The 18,227-nt window shown below is 37.4% G+C and overlaps 1 protein-coding gene across 1 annotated transcript in view; it reads right to left on the reverse strand.

Annotated features, from left to right (window-relative positions):
- Positions 1-806: 806 nt before the first annotated feature.
- LOC131218115 (putative WEB family protein At4g17210) overlaps positions 807-18,227 on the reverse strand; it is a 41,465-nt gene continuing 24,044 nt past the window's right edge. The window contains exons 3-6 of the mRNA XM_058212797.1: positions 4,943-5,002; positions 4,803-4,828; positions 4,542-4,646; positions 807-2,330 (exon numbers count right to left, since the gene is read on the reverse strand). Coding sequence (XP_058068780.1) covers positions 807-2,330; positions 4,542-4,646; positions 4,803-4,828; positions 4,943-5,002 — 1,715 coding nt within the window. The remainder of the gene's footprint in view (positions 2,331-4,541; positions 4,647-4,802; positions 4,829-4,942; positions 5,003-18,227) is intronic.

An 18,227-nucleotide genomic window follows, 5' to 3' on the forward strand; every position in this document is an offset into this window, starting at 1 on the left:
GTTCCTCTACAAGATCAATGACAACGCTGAAGTTGTTGATCTTCCGGATGACATAGCAATCTCACGGACTTTCAACGTTGCGAACCTAACCGAGTATCATGAACCGAAGCCGAATGGGAAATCGAGGTCGAGTTCTTTTGAAGTGGAGGGGACTAATGAAGAGCGGGTCGTGGACAGTTTCATGGCCAAGATGGATCAAAAAAGGCCCGATTGGAAGCGAAAGTGATCTGGACCGTCCAAACCTTAAATTAATGTATCTCGCAAACCGGAATGAGTTATTCGACGTGCCATATATGATTTTGGAGTAGGATGAGCTATTGTAGCAACCCAACCTGCTATGCTGGGTTGCGCACGCCGATGTGCCATAGTTGAAAACCGGTAAAGTATATAAAATACAGAAACTAAAACATAAGAGCGCATTTGTAGCATGATCCAGCTTTCTCTAGGGAGGTTGTGATTCAACACTTGCTGTCTGAATTTCTTTATAAAAAAGAAACAGTTAATTACGAATGATTCAGTCAAGTCCGGCCAAGTCCGAAATCTCTCTGAGTCAAGTTAACTCGGCTGAGTTACGGGTCAAGCCACTGAGTTTTAGAACCATGCTTCACAAATTGCTTGAAATAAGTAGAACATTATTTTGGTTAGCTGTCAGCCTGCACTATTTCCATATAATCAATCAACAACTACAAATATTATGTGGAATTGAATCTTAAGGAGTTCCAATTATGTTATAGAAGCTCCATGAAATTGTCAACTTGGAAGATATTTCAGGCTATATCAAAGATGACTTGCCATTTTTTACAAAACTAAAGCTCCATGTTAAGAACCTTACCCAATGGTTGGTAAGACAGAGATTTGTTGTCGCAAATTGGAGGACGGCTATCCCGGCTTGATTCTTCACGGAGTGCTGTTAAAGCCGCCCTTCTCCTTTGCTTGTGCTCCCTCCACTTCCTTAGCTGATCCTCGATAGCTGCTTTAGCACACTCTGCCAACTCTGCTCTCTTCACAGAGTGTTCTACAACAGATTGGAGGTCCTTAATCTCTGCTCTTGCATCATCAAGCTGCTTCTTGAAGCTCTCCAGTTCACTCATATTTTGGGATTCCAACAATTGTAATGCATCTTGAGGTGGTGAATCTACAACTTGGTGTGTTTTTTCAGCCTTTAGAACCAAGGACTCGTATTCTTCCAACGAAATCACAATGCCAGAGCAGAAACCTGATGAATCAGCATTGGTTATAGCTGCCTCGGTTGCTGATTCCTCGATCGCAGGTGTTTCTACATCAGCCTCTGCTCTCTGTGCTTCCTGTTTCAATCTTCGGGTCTCCTTCTTGGATTCCTCTGCTTCCACAGCTAACTCTTGCACAGCATGATACAGACCTGATTTGACACTATTAGCCCTTGCTTCAGCTGCCTCTGCAGCTGCAATTTTTGCCCTGCCTCTATGAAGTTCAGATCTCAGCATCGCTATTTCGATTTTCAATTCCTTTTCTCTTTCTTGGATTTCATCCATTTCATTTTTAGCTTTCTGCATCTCATCTGTTGAAAGCTCAAGCTGACAATGCAATCCATCTCTCTCATCTCGTGCAATTTGCAACTCTTCTCGGGTTCTCTTCAGCTCCATTTCCATGAACTCAAAGGACTCTCTTGCTTGCACAAGTTCAGACTGTAAAGAATCGACAAGAAGGGACTTCTCATGGAGCTGATTCTTTGAATCCTTCACCTCATTGAATTCTTTGCTCATCTCATCTAATTGCTCCTGTGCCTGTGTTGCCGCAGCAACAGCCATCCGTATCTCTTCCTCCTTGGCCAATAAGATAGCAGATTTCTCTTTCTCTGCTTTGATCGCTGCCAAATTAGACATACGAATAGCTTCATTGAGCTCTGATACATGCTTCAGAAGCTCCTCAGTCTTCTCGTTTCCTAACTGAACAGCAGTTTCCATCAGTTCGGCTTGTCTCAGGACAAGCAGCTTTGATTCCTCAGCTGCACTAAGTTCTGCTTTCAGCTCCTCATGAGTAGCCTTCCACTCATTCTCAGTGCATAGGAGCTCTTCTCGGGCTTCCCCACTTTCCAATATCTGAGTCAAGATATCCTTATTCTCAGATTCAAGTTCGACAATGCGGATTCTGGCCTCTTCAAATACCTTGATGAATTTGTCTCTATCAGCCTCGGCTTTCTTCAGCTGAGAAGAAAGTTTTTCGGCTGCTTCGTGGTGTATTTCGAGCTCCATGAGGGCCTGTTTGTGGGCAGATTCTTTTATTTCCAGCTGCACCTTGTAGCTGGCCAAGTCCTTCAGCACGAATTCTAGCTCTTTCTCCTTGTTTGTCTCCTGTTTACAATAAAATAACTGGCATGAATCCAAGCTCTCTGTCTTTCATTGTCACTTCTTTTCAATGGAAATAAACAAATGTGACTAAAACATTAGCTAAGTTGGCCGGCCTACCTGTATTTCTAATGTATTTCTCAGTATATTTTGAAAAGGTGAAGGAAACAAAGAGCCGGCTGTAGATTACATTCCCCCTTCTTTTTTCCTTTCTTTCAGAATTTTTTTTTTCATTTTTTCCTTAAAATTTTCATATATTTTCAAGGTGGTAGGGATATATATCTAGAAAAATCTCACAGATTAAAATAAATAAAAATGATAACAGGGGGAAAATAAGTTATTGAAAAAAAATCATAACAATATCATGATGAAATCTGGGTATTTTAAATTTTAGTGAATTTGAAATGTCACAATAATAATATTATTATTTTTCTTAAATATTGAGAATATTGTTCTCTTTTTAAGTTATTGCTGATATATGTTACTGTAGACAGGCCACTGGAGCCCATTCCACCCAGTTCAAAAATATAAATGATGAAAAAAGTTACAATAGAATTAAAAAAACTAAATAAAGAGGTAAACTATAAAAATCTACAATGATGTTTTTTTGTTAGAACTAAGATACTAAAAACATAACAAGAGGTAATGTTTCTTCTTTTGTTATAGGATTTAAAGTTTTCGATATGTTTCTGACTTTAACATTAAACAAAGAGAAAGAAATAAAGAAATATTAAATTAAAAAATGGCTAGAAATTAAATTTTAAAAATAAAATAAAATCTGACAACTGTAACATATTCTGAGTGTGTTAGACTGATTGATTGCGACCCATCTAAGAAGTTAAATGGGTTGGCAATAATAATAATGATAATAATTACAGCCAACAGAATAAAGGCCTAACTATTTCGAGTCTGTTTCTTTAAAAACCAAAGAATAGATAATGATAATCCAGTAGTAAGCAGCTCAGTGAAGTGCAATCTGGCTGGAACATTCGATTCCAAGAGCATGATTCTTGTCATCATCATCTTTATCATCACTATAACTATTGTTTTGAGATATATATATATATATATATATATATATATGGTTTTAAATAGCTTCTGTTAAAAAACTCTAGAAATTGTCTCAACTCTTTAGTGCCTACAACCACTGAAGCTTTTAGTTTCTTAATTCATAAAAAAAAATTGTTTTGATATTTTACTTCACAAATCATTTGTAATAAAACTATAAGAGTTAGCTGGAGAAAAGAGCAAAAGTTGAGATTTCCAAGTTTCTGGTAAAATTAGGGTGCACTTGAAATGCAAAATTTTCAAAATTATAATTTTATATAATTGAAAAATAACAACTTCAAGGTTTAACAGACAGTTGTCCCTTTTTTGTATGTTCCATTTACTGTTTGACCAACCTACCTTAAATCGCAGTTTTATTAAAATCTCAGTACTGAATTTAGGAATGCTTATTTCTATAGAGACAAAGGCAATTACATGTAAGGCTAGCATGATGGACAATACGAATCAATGATGTGAGCATTTCTAGCCATCAGAAGCACATTTTCCTATAATTTGATCAGATAATTAGAATATTCCTATCAAATTGATCGTTGAGAATCATGGGCAAGCAGAGATAGGGCACATTCAACCAGTGATCCAATGATCTTAACCACTGATCAATGTATAGGAAATGGATGGTCATCTAGAGGCCTCTATAGAAGTAAGCATCACATGAGGAAATGGACCAACCGATCAACGTCTCTACAGAACTAGTTATTCTATCAATGGATAGGAAATGGACCATCCATCATGTGAAGCCCAACTTCAATTGTCCGACCCTCTTAGGTCAGTTTGATTGGATGATCTTGACCAACCAGATATACAAGGCCTAACTATTTCTGAGTGTGTTAGACTGATTGATTGCGACCCATCTAAGAAGTTAAATGGGTTGGCAATAATAATAATAATAATAATAATAACTACAGCCAACAGAAGAAAGGCCTAACTATTTCGAGTCTGTTTCTTTAAAAGCCAAAGAATAGATAAAGATAATCCAGTAGTAAGCAGCTCAGTGAAGTGCAATCTGGCTGGAGCATTCGATCGATGAAAGATGGGAAATTCATCTTGATCAAAACCCAAAGATGCAAAAGCAGTTTAGAGGGGCAACCCAAAAAGATATACCTGCCTCCCTTGAAACATTTGTATTTTTTTTTAAAAAAGAGATCATACCTCACTGCCAGTTGATCTGTATCTTCCAGGATCACTTTTCTGCCCAAACAAGTACAATGCAGCTTGGACGGATTCAATTGGTTTTGTATCTATTTCACCCATTTCCTTCCCTCAGAGAAACGCAGCACACTAGAAATCCAGATGAATCGATAAGCTCCAAACAGTGGGCTGAAATACGTGAAACGATCAGTTAGCTCAGGGTGACAGGTCAAAGCCTTCAATAGATTATTTGAGAAAGACATTTACTTGTAAGTCACTTACAGGTGGTTTTGGATAGGAAAATTTACCTGTGAGTTATAGGCAGCAAGTCATTAACAGCTTTTTCAGTGCATTTGAAATCTTAAGAAAAAGAAGTGATGCCATTTAGCTGTAAGCAATGTTCAAAGAATTGATATCGTTACAAGTTTCACTGACCGGGGATATGAAGACAACATCAATATCACTAATAGTACCATCGATAACTAAAAATGCGGAGAAAAAATGTTGAAACATGGGAAAATTGTGAAATATTTTAGGGAAACTTTAGAATATGCTAAAATACAAATATTTGCATATTTAGAAATAAAAAATTATAAAAAGAATGCATACATAATAAGTTTTCATTTAATGAAGTCTAAAAGCATGTGTTGTCATAAGAAATTAGTCCAACAATTCCATTAATTCCATATATCCAACCAACCATCAAACCTTCCATCCAAACATCCATCAATATTTAAGAATAACGATAACACACGATATCTCACTGAGAAATCATTGAGAATTGGAAAGGAAACAAAAGATTATGGTCTCAATATCGCCTACATTGTGATAATGATAATATCACGATATTATCGATATTATCATCAACAATTTGAACATTGCATACAACCATGCGATGCGCCCATAAAAAGAATTTTGAAATGAAATTTTTTAATAACTAGATTTTTAGAGATATTATCGAAATACAAATGACACTTAGAATTTACAAAGTCAAGAATATTGGTGATACAAGCGACACCTAAAATTTAAAGAGTTAAAAATATTAGTGATACTTAGTTATACATCGCTAATATCTATAATTTTTTATACTACTAGTGTTATTGGTATCGCTACTAGTGTTAATGGTATTGCCGAGCTGGAGATATGGATATCAAGGATATTTTGATAATATCCGGGATACTCCGAACAATAGTTGTACATCACTTACACCCAAAACTCACTTTCAAGATTAACTTGTTTACAACTTGAAAAGTTACAGGCATTCAAACGACAAGATGAAATACTACAGTGCATTATTCATTAACATGTATAGAAAAAGTAGAAGAAAGGAGGGAAATTAGGAGCGAAAAAAAGGAAGAAGGAATGAGATCTCCTTTCCACATTCATAAAGATTGAAAGTGGATTGAAGCGGTGAAAGAAAGTAAAACATTCTTCAGCCATGAATACAAGGGTTAAAACAATATCGGGTGCCCGAAAAGATGAAAACTTGATAATTTCAAGTGTCAAAATGAATAAATTAGTCTCATTTTAAACCTCTAGAGTGCTGATTGTTGGAAAAAATGACACTTTTGTCCTTGAGAAGAAGGGAAAACTCTCTTATCCCAACCTTGTTGTGTTGAATGACAAAAGGTCCACGTATGAATTCAAAGTGAAATTCTTGTAACACCAAAAAGCATAGAACTGTCAATGGAACCAGAAACTGTCTTGGTTTACATATTACATCATGGGTCACTTGATCAACTTCTATAAAAATGGACACATCGAAAGTGACAAATTTCCCTATTAAGATATAGTAAATAAGCAATCTAAAGGCATAAACATATCTCTAAACTCCATGTCAAGAGCCGAACCAACGCATCGGGAACTTTGAACCTAGAAAAGAATGTTGATTAAAAGAAAGGGAATATGTGAAAATGTCAGCAATGTGATTTCTGTTAGATGCGCAAGCGGACAACGTGGCATTTATTATTTAATTTTATTATTATTATAGACTGAGCAATATGATTACACGACCAATTTGGGGAGCCAAAACATGATATTCGGTGGCCCACTCAAATTAAGCACATGTAGGAAGATAAGCCAATTCACATCCCAATCCAACGGTGGAAATGGTATGTCGACGACATGGTCCCATTCAACTTGCGAGTGGATGGGCCTTACATAACATACATATCTTACCTCATCCCCACGTTCCTCACCTCAGATATCAGTATAGTCGCAAAAGAAGGTAGGCGCCATTTTTTTCAAAATGGGGTTACATGACTTTCTGCAAAACAAGGTTGCACGATTTTTCCACAAAACAAGATTGCGTGACTTTTCCACAAAATAAGGTTGTATGGCTTTTTTGCAAAAGGAGGGAAGGTGAGAGAATGGGAGGGAGAGGGAGTGTTATTTGAGTTAGAGAGAGAGAGAGAGAGAGAGAGAGAGAGAGAGAGAGAGAGAGAGAGAGAGAGGTTACAGAGACCCCACATGTGGGCTGCACCAAGTGGTGGGCACCATTAGGGGTTGGCCGAGCTAACCCTCTTTCTCTTTCATTTTTAACATCTCTCACTCAATCTTGCAGTGGGGAATACAACTAGCCTTATCTACTCTAACAATATTGACTAGCATCATATACATAGAGAAAGAGTCGAGAACTTAGAACTAGTCAGGGTATCAGTGTCACTACATAGGTGTCTGTACGCCAAGTGGCCACTTCACTAACGCACAACTTCTCAAACTCTCCAAGGACTGCCCTAGACCCACATGACCACACCTAATGGAGTTAATCCCCGATGTAGGATCGCTCTGCCAACATACACACTTATCCTCTTATTGAATTCAAATCATAGATCCATTGCAAACATTCTTTGAAACTTCGTAAAAATAAATTATTTATTACAGTGGGATATTCGAGCGAGGGTTCCCTATGAAATCATACTCAGGATGACTTGCATTGCATATATGATTCATGCATCATGACATCATACTTAAACTAAGATTTTTTTTTTCTTTTTAATATCATGGCATGACACCTATCTCAATTGTGTCTATTTCGAATTCACGATATTCTTGCATCTTTTCATGATTTGTGTTAAGTTGTGTTTTACTTGCCTCTATCAAATCTATATTAAACTCATGGTGAATATGATCTCACTGAGCTTCTAGCTCATCAAATTAACAACACGTGTAGGTTTATTAGATGAGAGATAAGCTAGAGATGAAGACAGTTTTCACGTCCATAAAATATAACTCTAAATCAAGGTATGCCATAATTGCCAAAATCATACGAATTGATGCAAATCTAGCCACAGGTGAGAGTTTTTCATTATCAATACCTTCCACATGTGTAAAACTTTTTGCTACTAAATGAACTTTGTACTTATCAATTAAACCATCTGCATTCCTCTTGATTTTGAATATCCATTTCTTCACAATTGCTTTATAACCAACAAGAAGATTGATAAACTCCCAAATGTGATTTTTCTTCATTCATTTCAAGATCCAATCCTCAAAATTAGGAGACGCCAGTACATTTTGATGCGAATCAAGTTCATCTTCATCAACTGAAATGTAAGAGTACGACTCACATTCTATTTCAAAATACCTTTTCGGGATTCTGCCTTTCAAACTACGTCACAACTCAGGTATACTAGATGACGTGCTCCCACTATTAGCATGAACCATATGATCACCTTGACCATCACCATTAGACGGCTGCTCCCAGTTCCTTGAATTTCATCTGATATCTCATAGAGCTTTATTTCTATTTTGGATTTCTTTATGTTGGGATACCTATCTTTTACAAATGTTACATCATAGGATTCAACTTCAATCCATCTGTCATTGTCTTCGTATGCTAACATATATCCTTTCGAATGAAAAATACCTAATAGGGATGCACTCAATAGTTCTTTTTATCTAACTTACTTCTGTTTGGAGCAAGGATTAAGACATGACCCATCGAATCCCATGATGCAAGTCACTCAATGACAATTTTCTACTGGTTCAAAACTCAGAAGGCATTTTGAGAATGAATTTGTAAGGAACCCTATTCAACACAAACCACTCTGAGTATAGGAATCCCCAGAAGGTGGTCAGCAGATTTGTATGTGAAATAGCGGTGAAGACTGCTTTAGTCGAAGTAGGAATATGTCAATATGTCCTAGAGGCGGGTGAATAGGACTTTTTAAGGTTTTATGGTTTATTTAAAATTTTATTACACTAATCCTAACAACAGACACATGTTAAGATTATTCAAAAGTAACTCTACTAGCTTCCAAGCCCGGTAGTCTAATCACAAACTATTTAAAAAGTAAACAATATTTAACTAGTTTATGATGGATATGACTATGTAAGTGTGTAAGGTGTGATTACAGATATTAAGATATAAAAATATTAAAGCAAATCACATAAACAAAAGAATAGTAATCTCACACATTCATTTTTATAGTGGTTCGACTACTTGTTTACTCCACTTTCGGTAACCGCACTTAACCATTGAGTGTACCAGATTTCACTAAGGAGGTTTCACAGCGGTTCACCTCAAACCTAAGGTTTTAAATCAGGTTCACCTTCAACCTTTACAACCTACATTGAGGCTGACTGTTTATGCTCTCACAAGTAAGGGTCAACACGACGCACCCACTTTTAGGCACACTGGCCAAGGATCTTCCATAAGACCCTATCAGAGGTTTTACACGGTTTACTTCAAACCCAAGGTTTTAACTGGTTCACCCCTAACCAGATGTTTATGCTCTCCACAGAGAAAGGGTCCACACAACGCACCCACTACGTACACTCCCGCCGGATGCCTCCTAAAGGACTTGCAAGGGTGAGAAACACCTTAGACCCAATCTTACAAAGGAATGATCACAAGTGTCCTCTGGACTTTAATTAATTACAAATAAGTGGATGAGTCTCATTCAGCGCATTGACGAAGATCTCGTCCTTGTTGATGAAGAATCTTCGACTTCCTTGATCCGCAACACAAATGATGTACCAATACGAGGCTTCGTGTTAGGTTAAGGTTAAGACGGAATCCTACTCTATAAAATGTTTTCCTATAAGGAAGATAGAGTGATTCCGGTCATGCATTCAAGGCATCCTAGCTTAATAATTTGCCATTAAGGTAGTAGATGGAGGATCCTTGAATGCGGAAGTTCATTCCCCAATCCACTCTATTGAATATCAATGATGAGGGTGCTTGAGAGAAAGGGCTTTGGGTATATGATATAAGGTAAAACACTCAAAAGCACTCTCTTCTCTCTCCCAGTAAGAATAGACAAGCTTTCTTTATATAAGCAAAAGGTTCCAACGAATATAAAACGGTAACATTTATGATGGAGTTCGATATCATCGAGTAGGGTCGATATCATCGAGCGTATACTCTCGATAGAATCGACTGGCCGCTCGATGACACAAACTCAAATGTCATACGCTTTTGAAACCAATTGCCAGCTGGTCGAGGGAATTGAGACTCATATCGATGTTATCGGATTTCGAACTCCGATTCCATCGATGAGAGGATCAATTCATCGACACTTGAAAATGAGAGAGGCTTGTCATGAAATATTTCAGGTTTATAAGAATGATCGAGGGATCTTCGGGATCATCGAAATTTGAATGTCGATGATATCGATAGAGTGTTGAGGCATCTATAAATCAAAAGGATTTTCGTTTAAGCTTGTTGGACAGTTTCTGTCCCTGTTCGATGCCATCGAAACCTTACCGATATCATCGATATTTGAATATTGATTCTATTGAGTGCCCCTCGATCGCAGATAAACAATCTTGAAATAATTGCTGGAAGACTAGGCGCTCATGACCGATAATATCGAGAGCCCTCCGATATCATCGAGATTTGAACTTCGATGGTATCGAGAATGGCTTCGATATATCGATGCATATGTGATTTTATTAAGTAAAAACAGGGGCACCGGATATTTGTCTGTTGATATTATCAAGTCACTTTCGATAGACTCGAGATTTAAATATCGATGATATCGATGGGTAGATCGATATATCGATAAATCAGTCCAGAGATATATGTGGTTGCTAGACACTTTTGTCCTCATTTCGATGATATCGTTTAAGCATCAAGGACATCGACAGAGCAGGTCAATTCTATTGAGACGTGTATCGATAAAATCAACAGTGCAAGAAAAACTTAGAGATTTTCTATTTTTGAAAAAGTTTTCTCACTTATAAACCCTATAAAGTTCTAACTTGTTTTAAGGGTTTTATTTACCTGGTGTTTTGGGATATGGGATGTGAGGCTTTGATTTACCTGAGGCGAGCTTGCACACATCTTGGTTGAAGCATACGCTTGAATTGATCTTCCTATGACGCTCTGCAGTCTGTCCGACTCAACACTCATGCTAATTGACAAACCAGGGTACTTTCAGTATGAGCCATCATGACCTAATCATATCAAGTAATATTCTATTTCTTCTTTCAGTTGCACCATTCTCTTGAGTGTACGACATTATGTACTATCGAGCAATGCCAACATTTTTACAATATAATTTAAAGATATCTAATGTATATTCTCAACCTTTATCTATTCTCAACACTTTGATTCTTTTATCTATCTGATTTTCAACTTCTGGTCTATATTTCTGAAAATAGTCAAGGGCTTATAACTTTTAAGAAATCAGATAATTGTACCGTATCATGAGTGATCATCAATAAAGGTTATGAAATATTGGAAACCATTTCGGTTTCATACATTTAGAGGTCCACATATATCATTGTGTATAACCTACAAAATTTCTTTAGATCTAACTGCCTTAAGAAATGACCTTTTGGCCACTTCTCTTGAAACACAATATTCACAAAATGGTAATTCTATTTTAGTTAATGTTCCCAATTTTCCATCTCGGGCCAAGTCATTCGATTCTTTCTTATTTGATCCAATCAATTATGCCACTTAATATATTCTAATATAATACTAACATCAGATATACTAACAAAAGATGAGTTGCTTGGCATTAGGGAAAAACTATTTACAACTATAGGCCAGTATTGTATTGTTTTCCTCAACGAGACCCTATCTTTTCAAAATCTTACATTAAAATTCTCTTTTAATAAACACATGACAAATATCAAATTCCTTCTCATCTCAGGGGAAAAAAAGTGTCTTTAAGAAGTAGAGGATGTCCTATCTTTAACTCTAGGTGATAGGTACCAACTCAATGATATCCTCCAATGTATTGTTTCCTATGCACAGCTTGTGACTTCCAAGTAGGATAGCCTGGAAATCTACAAAACATTCTTTATCCATTGTCACACGTCTTATGGCTCCTAAATCCACAATCCATTCATTAAAGTTCAAGTCAGCTATAAATAGTTTTGTGCAAACACAACTAATAGGTGGAGAAAATATTACCGTTTTACAATCAGGGGAAATCTTGGCCTGATGGTCCTATTTTCCACATACAAAACATAAACCGTTACCCTGCCCCATGGGTATTTTACTATCATCTCACTTTGGCTGCAAGGGTTCTATGTATACATAACGAGTCTAAGATTGTTGTGGAGGTTTCATTGCATGATGCCTAGGTTGGTACAAATAGTTTTATGGTTGGTATGGATGATAATAGGGTGGTTGATGTTGCTAACAGGATGGATGTGGATGGAAATGTGGAGGAGCTGGTGCTCGATAAGGTAGATTGGTGGGAGCTTTCTTTCATTTTTGTCCACTTGAATTCCTAACTTTTCTCTTTAATCGGCTAACATTCTTACTACTCTTAGTGACATAAACTGCACTGCTATGAGACTATAAAGCTTTGGAGTCAACCTCATGTTCTAGATGATGGGTGAAGTCTTTGAAAGTTTCGATCGCTTTATTTTGATTTTGGATATCTTTAATGTGAAACTATGAGTCTAGGAGAGAAAAATATTACAACTAACAGGATGGATGTGGATGGAAATGAGAAGTTGGTGGTCAATAAGGTAGATTGGTGGGAGCTTTCTTTCATTTTCTTCCTACTTGAATTCCTAACTTTTCTTTTCATCAGCTAACATTCTTACTACTCTTAGCGACATAAACTGCACTGCTATGAGACTAGATAGCTTTGTACTCAACCTCATTTTCTAGATGATGGGCGAAGTCTCTGGAAGTTTCAATCACCTTATTTTGATTTAGGATATCTTTAATGTGGAACCATGAGTCTATGAGAGATAAAAATATTGCAATAATTTTCTGATTTTTAGTCAGCATGCAACCTACATTCCACAATTTGGTCATTATATGTTCTATTTTTCTAATGTGGTCCCTACTAGAGTATCCAATCGGCATTCTATATGCGTCGAACTCCGTTCACATCGTCTTAATCTTGGCACCTGATATTTTGGCATATGATTCAACCAAGGCATCCAACATTTGCTTGGTAATCTTATGAACATCATACATAAGGATCAAATCCTTATGCATGAAGCTAAGTAGGATGTTTCTGGCAGTTCTGTTATGCTTATTTCACTTTTGTATTGCTATTTAGCGACTTGCAGGTTGCCCATGGGAACATCCTCATCCTTTATCTATGGATTTTTCTTGACAGTTTTTGACATATACAATATATTTTCTTCATCTAACAATATTTTAATTTGTGTCCATCATCAAACTTATTCCCATCAAACTTCCATTCTCTCAAGAGATTAGCAACAACAGATTTGAACGCCATTTCTAGTCACTACATCAAGTGAGAGAGTGGTCTATTTAAGTCAATTGGGAAACACATCTAAGACAACAAATTTTAAATATCCATGCATGGTCATCATTAGTGGAAAAAGATTCAATCTGGCATCACACAAACTAATTGATACAAGGGTAGTACGGTCATTGTTAATATGTCGCAAAAGTTTCACTTACCCGATTGGGTGTAGTAGAAACAATCAAAGTTGATAGGACAATAATGGAATCTCTCCATGGCAATGGTTAGGTGATGCCCACAATGACATACCACACATATCAAATCTAAATAGCCACACAATGAAGTAATGCAATGTCACTACGAGTATATAAAAATTAGACAACTACGTAATGCACCATGATATGAAGAATAAAAGGTGTATTGACAAACCGCCACTTTGTCATCTTCTGGTCAAAAGTGTATTATACGTCACTCTAATGCCATTATTGGAGGTGCAAGTGGAGAGAGTGGCCTTTATTATTTAATTTTATTTTTTATGGACCGAGCAATATGATTACGTGATCGATTTGGGGAGCCAAAACATGATACCTGGTGGCCTGCTCATATTAACCACATGCGGAAAGACAAGTCAATTCACGTCTCTGATCCCACGACAGAAATGGTATGCCGAAGAAACGACCCCATTCAACTTGGGAGTGGAGGGGCCCCACATAACATATATATATTATCTCATCCTCATGTTCCGTCACCTTAGATATTGGTACAACCACGAAAGAAAGTAGGCACAACTTTTTTCAAAACAAAGTTGTGTGACTTTTCCACAAAATAGGATTGTGCAACTTTTTTCCAAAACAACAATGAGCGGCTTTTTTGCAAAACAAGGTTGCACGACCTTTTCTCAAAATAAGGCTGCAAGGCTTTTCCACAAAAGAGGGAAGGTGAGAGAATGAGAGGGAGAGGGAGTGTTATCAAAGGGAGAGAGAAAGGGGTGCTACCCCTCTCTCTCCTCCAGTTTCAAGATTGTCGGTAGGCATATTTAGCAATCTTTACTAACAAAATATAACATGGTGTACAAATTATGAAGCTAAATACATGCTTAGGAAATTCTCTACAATTTTTATTTGAATGGAAGAAATTCGACGAATTGATTTGATTTGGAAGTGGTGAAAACTGTCCAGCATGGACTGGTATAGATTAGGAGGGTGGTGTCAAACTCCCAGCACAAAATGGTATAGATTTGGAGATGGTTGAAACTATCCAGCTTTGATTTATGCAGCATGGACTGGCGTGGATCTGAAAATGGTTGAAATCATCTGATGTGGATCTGGATCTAGTGTTCATCTTGAGAAAGACAACATTTTGGGGGCATTTGTTGTTTGTTAAAGTGTACTGCAATCCCGTTGTGTTGAATGTGTAAAGGATCTATCATAAGAAGTTCATCATGGCTATAAATGGTAGCAATGTTGTAGTCTGTTCGATTGGAAATATTTTCATAGATAAAAATTTGGGCAGGTTCTGCCAGCCATCAAATAATGTTGATAATATCTGTTTGATGATTGTTTCGCATATGTTGAACGGTTCGAATTATATTCAATGGCCTAAGCCAATGGAACCGTAATTGTGATGTAGAGATGTCTAGTATATAGATGAGAAGAGTCATTGAAGTAGTCAACAAAAACCCTAAGCAAGTTGAAATAATCAATTGATCAGGTGCAGTGCTAATCAATATAATCAAATTTGTAGAGCTTGATTTTTATGACAATAGTAGGTATTCTACAAGAAATGCAGGGAAATCATTTCCACTTGAGTTGGAGATTTGAACTAGGTAATCCCAATCTTCTATGTTTTCTATAGTGAACTTCAGTTTCACTGGGAGGAGGTTGCCATATCCATATATAAATCTGGGCATAACGAAATCTGCCTACTAGATCCTAGTTGCAATCAATAACGAAATCGGTGTTAAGTTGACATCAAAGGTTAAAAAGGAAGCGTATTGCCTCCTGCCTTGCCTGGATGGAAATCGGTCTAGCCAGTGGCTCTATGGGTCCCACCGTGATGAATGGGTTTTGTCTACACTGTTCATTCAATTTTCCAGTTCATTTAGAGTGTGAGCCCAAAAACGAGATAGATCCAAGGCTCAAGTGGACCACACCATATGAAGCAACAGGGATAATGATCCCCAGCGTTGAAACCTTCTTAAGGCCCACCATGACGTTTATTTGCCATCTAACCTATTCATAAGGTCACATAGACCTGGATGAAGGGAAAACAAAGATGTTAGCTTGATCCAAAACTTTTGTAGCCTCCGAGAAGTTTTTAATGGGGAGGCATTCAATCATGGTCCACATGAGCATTGGATCTGCCTCATTTTTCGGCTCATACCCTAAAATAATATGGAAAAATGGATGAACTATGTGGATAAAACCCATATATCATGGTGGGTGCCACAGAACCCTTGCACGAACCAATTCCATCCACATGGGGCAGGACGCAATCCACTTCCGGTTAAAAATGAGACATCTGATTTTCTGAATATTAGATTGGTGGACATTTATTGGATGGTTAAAATCCATCACTATTTTCAACAAACAAGTGTCCACTCATCAGAGATTAGGATTGCCCAAAGAATATGATTCTTGGACTAATTTAGAAATAGTGGCCTCCACAAGTTATTTGGACTAATGCCTGCAATGTGTTTATGAGCGCTTGTATGCCGAGCGTCATAGGGTGGTACTATCCCTTCGATTAAAGACGAAGAATGGCTGATTTGCCACACACGTCCTTCTGTTAGGATGAAGTATTGTTTACCCACCATGATGTTTGTGTTTTCGTATCAAGTTTGCCCTACCACCAGAAAGAAACATTAAAAAAATACATGGGCCCCACTGAAAGAAAAGATGTGAGAATTGTTGCACTCAATTAAATTAAATTGGACCACCTGTGTAATTGAGGGTCTAGATTTTACACATGTATGTGTGAGTAGGATGTGCGGGTGTGGGTTGATTGAATTGTTGGTGTTCCCTTCACCGAGACGAACAAATTGTAGGTTGTGATGTGATTGAAGATCCAAAGTCCTCTCGGCCACCAATATTACTCTTCGTTCAGGCAATTAGTGAAAGGAAATGCGGCTAATTCTTTTAAATGACATCTTTTTGCCTTATGACAATAGACATGATCTACATCCTTAAGGACTTGTTCTTTCAAGAACACTTTAAGTCCAAAATACTTCTCAAATGAATGTAGATACACCTTCAAATCAAATAAAGCAAAATGTTGTTGATTTTATTAGATATTGTGAAATAATGTTTATTGCAATCGGCAACTTGAGAGACAATCAAATGAATAAGTAAAATGAAAATGGATAAATACCTGATATGCTTATCGGAACAAACGAATCAAGGCGGGTGTGATCAACCAAATTGGAACTTAGATAATTACGATCTACAACTTAAGGTTGTAAAAAGACTAAGGTAATCTATGCTAGGAAAAATAAAATAAAGATAAATAAATGATAAATTGATGTGTTTGACATAGGGCCTTGAGCTCTTCTTCACTTGCTCATTTTATAGATTGTCGAGGAGGTGAAACCCTCGCTAGGGTTTCCTTGTTGCTTCTGGATCTTATGCGCTCACATTGTTGTTCTAGATATGAGAATCCCTTTGATTGCTTTAGAACTGGCGACTTGGATTGGAAGGACTCCGATTATATTCAGACTTCCTGACTTCTCGAATCTTGAAATGTCGCGGGGTGTCCGTGTGGTCCATCAAGGACTAGGCCTATATCTATCCAAATTCTTATGATTATGATAGCCAGATCTGGGGCTGGATTCAGATTAATCTTGATCACTTTGCATCTCTAATGGCGTTCTGGTGAATGAATTTGGCTAGAGGTCACTAAAAGGTGTCAGATAGACTAAATTAGGCCTCCTCTGACATTTTCATTATTCACTGTGCGGTGATTTTGGATGGTGGAAATGATAAATAGACATGATTTATCACAACCTGACTCCCCTGGGTTACTAATCGAGATACGACTCAAGTGGCATCTAGGTACTTTATTTGTCTCTTCCAATTTACATATTGTTGGGTGGAGTGGATCTTGCCTTCTCATCTAGCTCTCCCACTGCCTTTGTCCAATCAATAGAAGACTTGGGATTATCCGATGAGATTTTATCCCCCAACTTAGATTTGGATCCAAACCGAGTTGACTTGGACAAGGGTTTGATCTCCCAATGTTTAGAAACTTCTTGATCTCTATTGCTTCTTCAAACATCTTTGGGAAAATCTCCCATTTTGGAAGGACTACGATAGACGACCTTGCCGAGGATATCATCACCAGATTCGTGATTGATCCATTCTTTGGCAGGTCTTTTATAAGTGCGCCCAATGCGTTTCCTAGTAAATGGGGACGTTGATTATGGCCACGCGGCATGCGACAATTCACCATTTTAAAGGCGTGCATAAGGCTTTGTGTCATAGCATTAATAACGGAATACGTAACGTTGAAAGGAAATTAACAAAAGATTTCTTCAAGTGCAAGTACGCTTTCGATATGTATATGTACTAAATACATAGTGGCACCACATGGCAGTTTCTTATTGAGTCTGTTGGACATAGGTTAGTGGGGCCCACTGGTGGGCAATCACTAGTGGGTGGGTTCCGTGAGGTTAGGCCTCTTTTTATTAATCTTTTTTTTCTTCCGTTTGAAGTTGAATTTCAAATTCAACTTTAAATGAAGATTTAGATGAGGAGATAGGGATAAGACTGAATAGTTTCTGGTCTCCTCCAAACTCCCCATCCTTCCCTATAAATGGGAAGATGCTCTCTCGTGGATAACATATTAAGAAATAACGAGAGTAAAAAAAAAAGAAGTGGTATATTGAAATTTGTCCATTTAGCTTGTACTTGGGATGATCTAAGCCATAGATCATAATCTGAGGCCATCTTTACCATAGAATTAGAGGGGTGATTAGACCCATCTACTCCAGTAGTGGTTAGGTGGACCGCTAGATCTGGACTGTTCATCTTCAGCTTTGTGGAGGTTTCATATTGTGTAGACCGTCAGATCTTGAAGG

The sequence above is a fragment of the Magnolia sinica genome, chromosome 11 (genome assembly GCF_029962835.1).
Source record: "Magnolia sinica isolate HGM2019 chromosome 11, MsV1, whole genome shotgun sequence".
NCBI lineage: Eukaryota > Viridiplantae > Streptophyta > Magnoliopsida > Magnoliales > Magnoliaceae > Magnolia > Magnolia sinica.